Consider the following 7,500-nt stretch of genomic DNA (forward strand, 5'->3'; position numbering starts at 1 on the left):
ATATAATATTATATACATATATATATATATATATATATAATATTTATATATATTATATATATATATATATATATATATATATAATATTATATATATATATATACATATACATATACATATACATATACATATACATATATATGTATATGTATATATATATATGTATATATATGTATATGTATATGTATATGTATATGTATATGTATATGTATATATATGTATATGTATATATATATATAAATATATATATATATATATATATATATATATAAATATAAATATATATATATATATATTTATATTATATGTGTGTGTGTGTGTATAGATATAGATATAGATATAGATATAGATATAGATATAGATATAGATATAGATGTAGAAGATATAGATATATAATACACATATACATATATATTTATTTATTTATGTATTTATTTATTTATATATTGTGATAGCAATTCAAAAAATTGTTACATATAGTTCACAGAAGAAGTTTTGTAAGGTTAATTGCAATTGTTAAAGTAATACATCAAAATGTACTCTATGAAGGAGTGATGACATTGTCTGTTAATTTTACTTCTGCTCCCCTACAGATGTTGTGTGGTCGCCTAAAGGAGCTGTGCTTAGAAGGTGGACTCTTCTCAGATGTGCTTTTCCAGCTAGAAGATGGCACTGCCTCTGTGCACAGACCTCTGCTCATGTCACGCTGTGACATGATGCATGCCATGTTCTCTGGAGACTTCAGAGAAAGCAATGCCAAAGTGGTATGTGTTGAACAACTTTCTCCTCACTGTTGTTTGTGCTTTTTCAAATTGTATGATATTTAACTTTGGTATTACGTAATGTCTAAAGTGTTATTGTGCAGTATTTTTTAGCATGATGTATTCCACTGATTCTGATATTTTTCCATTAGTACTACGATAGATAAGTGATTATTATATGCAAGGGAAGGTAATGGTACCTACATTAGATATGCCCATTAAGAACAAGCATGCTTAGAAAAATAGTTATGCAAGAACAGACATTTAAGAAAAAACGTTTTTTCTGTGTAATATCATATGTTCTGCTGCTTTAATTATTGCATTTTGGTTAAGCAATTTCAAAAGAGAGCTTGGCATGAACTATATACATGGAAAATGTAGAATACAGGCCTTAGGCAAAAGAGTACTTATGCAAATACTAACATGCTTTCTGTTTAATTCTCATGTATTGGTATATATTTTAGATGAAAGAAAATCTTTAAAAGTTTATTTTTTCAGCCAAGATCTGTCAATAATATGATTGATGGTTAACATATATAATCTTATATTTGGAGGTAATATTAGTGCATTTTAGATTTTTTTTTTTCTTTCTTAGTCTTATATAGGTAGTTTGCTTGTTATTTCAAGATTCAAACTGCTTAATAGTTTTTTTTTATCTAGATATAATATAAATCAATTATTCTTATTTTTATGAGGAATTAGTGAGTATTGTTGAAGAAGAATATAGTGGTTCATCTTACTGCTGCTGCTTTTTCTATGACTGAAGCAGTTTTTTTTACTAACAATGACTTATTGCTCAATATACAGAATGGGCCCCTTGCAATTCATTATTTGCTTAGCCACAGCATATACTCTTCTAAATATTTGGACTTGACTGTTGTTTTCTATCTTTTTTTTTATGTTATCATTCAGAAAATATCTTTCTAGTATGTACATTATTTTAAAGGAATTAATGGAAGATCCCGTTCAGCAACAATGAATCCATTTTTTTTGCAGATTACCTTCCCGGGTGTAAAGCTCAGAACGTTCCAGGTCCTGTTACAGTACTTGTATACTGACACTATACCCACACTCAAGACCAGAGAATGTCTTCCCATTGTGGAGCTGGGCAACCGCTTGTGTCTTCCTCGTCTCATATCATTGGTCGAAAACGAGATCATTGATCTTTTTCAGCGAGTGATACAGGCCGGCGGTGATGTCAGTGAGGACTGCATCTACCTTCTTGAGCCATTGCAGGTCTGACGAGCACCCTTGTTCCTTTTCACCATTCTTTACTTTATTTAGCATTCCAAAACTTGAAAGTGTGTGAAGTTATACACACTTACCAAGATATACAGTGTATATATAAATCTATATATATATATAAATGATGTCATCCATTACTTTTTGAAGATTTATGAACAATGTCCATAATTGTTAATCTTGATTTTAACCACACTCAGGTACTTTTAAGCAGTGTGCCAAAAACTACTTCAGAATTAGATGTAAATCCTATTCCCGTGATGTGGAAATGAAATTCATGTAACTGTTTAAAAAACTAAAACAGAGAGGCTTTACTGATTATACTTTTCTTATTTATTGCAGATGCACAATGCTCATCAGCTGGTGGAGTGGTGCCTCACTTGTATGGCCACAAACTACAACCACGTCTGTAACAAGCATGCAAAGCAGCTGCGTTCACTCCACCCAGAAAATCAGGCATATTTGAACAGACATAGATGGCCTCCTGTCTGGTATGTACTGGCAAAAGCTTCATTTTTTTCTTTCTTATAAAGATTATTTACATATAGATTTCACCAAAGAAATGATTGATCATTGAGCTTCACCACAAATGTCATTTTTTCCCATTTTGTGAACAAAGTGATATGTCAACATTTTTTATGAATTATTTTGTGAAACATAGAGACTTTTATAAAAGACAAGTGTATTGTATTAATTATTGTAGAGTGGATTTAACCTTGTCAGAATTCCCCCCCCCCCTTTCCCTCTTCTTATTATTCTTATCTTTATCTTATTCTTCATTTATGTCTTCTTCTTCTTCCTCATTCTTCTCCTTCTTTTTCCTCTTTCTTTTTTTCTTTCTTGAGACAAAAATATTCTATCCCTTATGTACTTTTATGTATTGTAAAGCAGTAAGTAATCGATATGGTATGACATCTGAATTACTGTAATTTTCAGATGTAAACAGTTCTTGAGAAAATCTCTTATGTATTCCTTAACAAAAAATAGAAAAGGGAAGAAATAATGAAGGAATTCCATTTATGATCATTATTATGTCCATCATGTTAATTTTTTACTCCTTTCACTAGTAAAACCATGATTTAGTAAATATAATATCTGTATTTTTCCCTGTTTTCACTGGTTCACCATTTATAAATTATCATCCAACTAGCATAAAGGACTACTTTTTATACAATGTCAAAGATAGGAAGGAAATATGTATACATTTATATATATGATGTGACTTGTATATAAATGCTAATTACAAATTTCTTCAACAGGTACCTTAAAGACTATGATTATTATGAGAGGTGTTTAGTTGAGCGACAGCGAGAAGAAAACCCCATTAAGCCATTGAAGAGGTCAAGGAACACCGCTGGCTGTCTCTGCTTTACATCCAAGAGTCGCAGGAATGCAGAGAAACAAAACTATCGCACAATGTAATTAATCCTTTTTTTACGTTCTATTCATCAGAGGATAGCTTATAGCATCCAGACGTCCCAGTTCGTGCATCTCATTGCCGTGATGCCATCATTGATATTTTTGTTTGGTGATAGAGGAATGTTCATGATCTCCTTGTCTTTTCTTTTCATGGTAATGTTATAATAACTACAAAGCTGAGATACAGAGTAAAGTATCATTGATTGCATCACTATTAGCCAGTGCTTAGTTCATAGGGTTTGTCTGCTGCCACTTTGGTGATCACGTCAGTCTTTTCTTTTCTTTTTTTCTTTTTTTTTAATCATATGTGTATGTGTATGTGTGTTCTTAGTCAGAGTAAAGTAATAGGTAATAGTACATTATTAGCTTGATTCTAATAGATGTACACACATGCGCCACATGCAGTCAGTCTAGTTGTTGTTGTTTTTCTAATCAATTAGAAAACTTTAAACTTGCATTTGGTTTCAATAGCATTAATCCTAGTTTTTGCATAGCTTTACATTATATTTTGTTGTTATTTTTTTATTTAAGTCCCACATCCAACTTTAAGATTCCTTTTTCTGAAGCCACACTAATTTTGTAGAAGGGCCATGGACACCTTAAGCCTGTTGCGTGCGTCTTTGAGAAGGATCAGGAGATGGAGCCCTGCCAGCTAGTGGGACAGACGGGCAGGAGTCACAGCCTTCTACAAATTGTTTTGTTTTTGCTTGGCCTTTACATTTTTAATTTCATTTTCTTAGTTTTAATTTTTTTTACAAAACGCTTATAACTGTGCATTTGGCCAATGCTATGTGTATTTTTTTCTGACATGATTAGATTTTTGTACTCCAAAGTGTATGGAGGTAGGCTTTTTATTATGACAATAAACCATAGTTCATATGTTAACACAGTGATTATCAAATCATTACTAATCACATCAGTCATTTAACTTTAAGTATTAGACACAATTTATAGCCATGATAGGCATTTCTGTGTAAACCAAACCCCAAAGTACAAGTGATTCAGCACCAAAGGTAAAAGATTTGTTTTTTAATCATTATAATTTTTTTTTTTACAATGCATTGTTGTATTAGTAATATTAACTAAATATGGCACATCATATATCAAGTACTGTTTTGATTTTTTACAAATACATTACTAATATCTCAAGGGCCCAAAGATGGAAATCTCTCTTGATTTCTGAATTCAGAGTTAAAAGAAAATTAGACATATTGTTGGTTTCTGACACTGTTATTGGAAAGAGGGTCGGAGGAAACCCTATTAGTTTTAATTTGATGGATTTCTTGGTTATATAGTATAATGAATTTTGAACTGCTATTAGTAAACAGATTTACAAGAATAAAAGAGGGAAATATTTTCTTTACAAGTTCATAGCTGTTTATTATTATTGTTATGATATGTTAGAAATTACAGAAAATTTTCCAATTTACTTTGGATTTTAAATCTTATTGAGTCATTTGTCCCCAAAAGAAGTAAATGAATAGTGAATGATACCTCAGGTTGCCAGTGAATGTTAGTGGAGGATACTAGCAGTATTTTAGATATTGATGAAAAGCTCACAAAAAAGTAGTATATTTGTTGAAGATAAAAGCAGAACTACCAGAACTGATATAAGATTGTACATATTACTGAAAACAAATTACTCATCATTAGATAAGACATTCAAAATCCAATTTTAACAGTTTATAAAGTTATTGCCCTTTTTTTAGCCAATTTTTGTAATTAATATTTTTGATTATAATAACTTTACATTTAAGGAATTAAAATCCTTTGACTTTACGGGGAATGATTTAAACTCATGCCAACTTTTAAATTAAGAGAAGGAAAAAAAAGTTTCTTAATTAGTGTGGTGTTTAAGATATATATATATCACACTAAGTAATATCTGCTTTATTTTCCACACCCACAGAAAATGTGATAATGCCTGGACCATTTTCTTTTTTTCTTTTTTAGGATTAGGATAGATAAAGAAGGTGTTCTTGTTTATCGTATAGTTCCAAGCCTTTTTAACTCATGACTTTTACTTGCATTCATGTTGACTCAGACTATAGAAGCATCTCCTTATTTTGTCCCCCATGTTATCAAATACACATTTAGTACATGTCTCACCATAGGCAAATATATGATGAATAATTTCCACTTCATAATCCATGTCTGATTTAAGAAGGTTTGCTAGGTATAAAAGCTTTATAATCAGCTTTTTATATTATTATTATTATTATTATTATTATTATTATTATGATTATGATTAATTTTACCATCAAATGCAGAGCTTCGGAAAAATAATTATTCTCAAAAAATGATGAAGCTTTCCCATGTTTTTATACTGTAAAAAAAAATGGACTTGTTGGTGTATTGTTAGTACAGAGTGCATGTCAGAAGGTGTTGTGTGCATAGCTATAGTTTTGGGAATGAATATATGGGAATTATCTATGGATGCAACACAGCCCATTAAGCATAATCAGCCATATCATTTGCAGGTACTTTGAAATGGACGGTTGATTAGGTTGTTGCACATGTTGAAAGGAAGGCATCTTAGATACAAGGAATTGCAAGGAAGTTCACGAAAGCATTTAGAACTTGAAGTAGAATCTAGTCTGAAAGCCATTCATTGCTCACTCAACGACCAAGCTTTTTCTTAGTGGATGGTAGATCGATATCATGAGAAGTTGATGAAAAACTGTGGGTTTGACTTGTAGAAGTAAATGCTTCTTTTTATTTACCATAGGTACTGTGTTAAGATAACACCAAAAATTACAATAAGTAATTATTATTTTGGATAAACAGTTGGATTTTCATTCGGATATATGATTCAAATTCTGCTTTAGTTATAAGATATGGGTTTTTGTTAAAGTAACTTTGTCATTGTAGGTAATTCATATTTTTCAATAACTGAAGAGTGCAAAAGTACAAAATTATGCATTGATCCTGAGGCATGATTTTGTTATTTCCCAAAATATTCCAAATGGGAATTCCTCCAATATTGAATTTCTTTTCATATATATATATATATATACAAATTTGTATCATCCTAGAAAAATATGAAAGCTATATTTATACACATTAACAGATGGAGTATGGTTTAAAACCAAGAAATGGCATATCTGCATAATTTTTAAACATTGTTTGGCAGACTTTTGTTATAGATTCTGAGGGATCCCTTATATAATTATCCCTGTCTTCCCTCACATTATTTTCTAGCTGAGTAAGAAGCTAGTGAAAAAGCTGTACTGAAAACCCAACATTAATGAACGTATGGAATATTCTCTAAAAAAATATTTGTAAGCTGAGAATAATGGTCTTCATTTTTTTAAACAGCCAGAATAAGAAAAATTATTCTGCTGTGTGTTCATCTCATATACAATGAAACACTTTCCTTTTTACAGTTTTCAAACTTAAATGTGTTTTTGGTGACAGAAAAGGAAAAAAAAAAGCAATGAAGGGTGCTCCATATGCTTATTGCTCATTCCACCCATTCCCAGTAGTCATCAGTAGTTGGAAATAAGAACAAATGTTCACTCTTACTGGACCCTTCCAGTGGAAAGTAATTGGTGTCATGTTTATGTAATGGGGCACAGCTGCAGCCACAGAGACGTTTTGTAGTCATGTCTACGATGCCTTTGGGAAGTGGGATGATATTTATGCTGAATTTATGTGGGAAATTGATGTAATGAGAAATATATTTTAAATATAAAATTTCAAAAGGTTTAGAGGAAAATTTGATGCTAAATTTTGAAATTCTCATAAGGGGCATTAGAATAAGAAAATCATGCTCATTTGCTGTGTTTGTTCTCAGGGTTAAAACCAATTCATCCATACAAGTGATAAGAAATGCAACTTTTTTTTTCTTTTTTTTCTTTTTTTCATCCAAGACCTGTCTGTTTCTGCAGTCGCACCATAATCTCTGTTTGCACACATTTATAGTAGAGTGATCAGTTTAGGTTTAAGTATCATGTTAGGCTTGGTGATGCACAAATTCATCTCATACACGTTTATTGTCACCTGGTACATGGACTGAGATGAACGTGTTGGCAAGTTTGATTATATGGAGAAATAGATATATATTTTGTTTTATGTG

General features: G+C 30.8%; 1 protein-coding gene across 3 annotated transcripts in view; it reads left to right on the forward strand.

Annotated features, from left to right (window-relative positions):
* RhoBTB (Rho-related BTB domain containing) overlaps positions 1 to 7,500 on the forward strand; it is a 50,694-nt gene that overhangs the window by 27,019 nt on the left and 16,175 nt on the right. For 2 of the 3 annotated variants that reach the window (XM_043025906.2, XM_086549184.1), the window contains exons 11-15: positions 594 to 764; positions 1,758 to 1,997; positions 2,346 to 2,494; positions 3,263 to 3,421; positions 4,006 to 4,211. In XM_043025906.2, the coding sequence (XP_042881840.1) occupies positions 594 to 764; positions 1,758 to 1,997; positions 2,346 to 2,494; positions 3,263 to 3,421; positions 4,006 to 4,078 (792 nt within the window). In that variant the 3' untranslated portion in view covers positions 4,079 to 4,211. Of the gene's footprint in view, positions 1 to 593; positions 765 to 1,757; positions 1,998 to 2,345; positions 2,495 to 3,262; positions 3,422 to 4,005; positions 4,212 to 7,500 lie in introns of those variants that run through there. The other variant, XM_043025913.2, reaches the window with a different exon arrangement.

Source organism: Penaeus japonicus, unplaced genomic scaffold, assembly GCF_977035675.1.
Source record: "Penaeus japonicus unplaced genomic scaffold, GWHDUDI00000001_assembly GWHDUDI00000021, whole genome shotgun sequence".
In the NCBI taxonomy this organism is placed as follows: domain Eukaryota; kingdom Metazoa; phylum Arthropoda; class Malacostraca; order Decapoda; family Penaeidae; genus Penaeus; species Penaeus japonicus.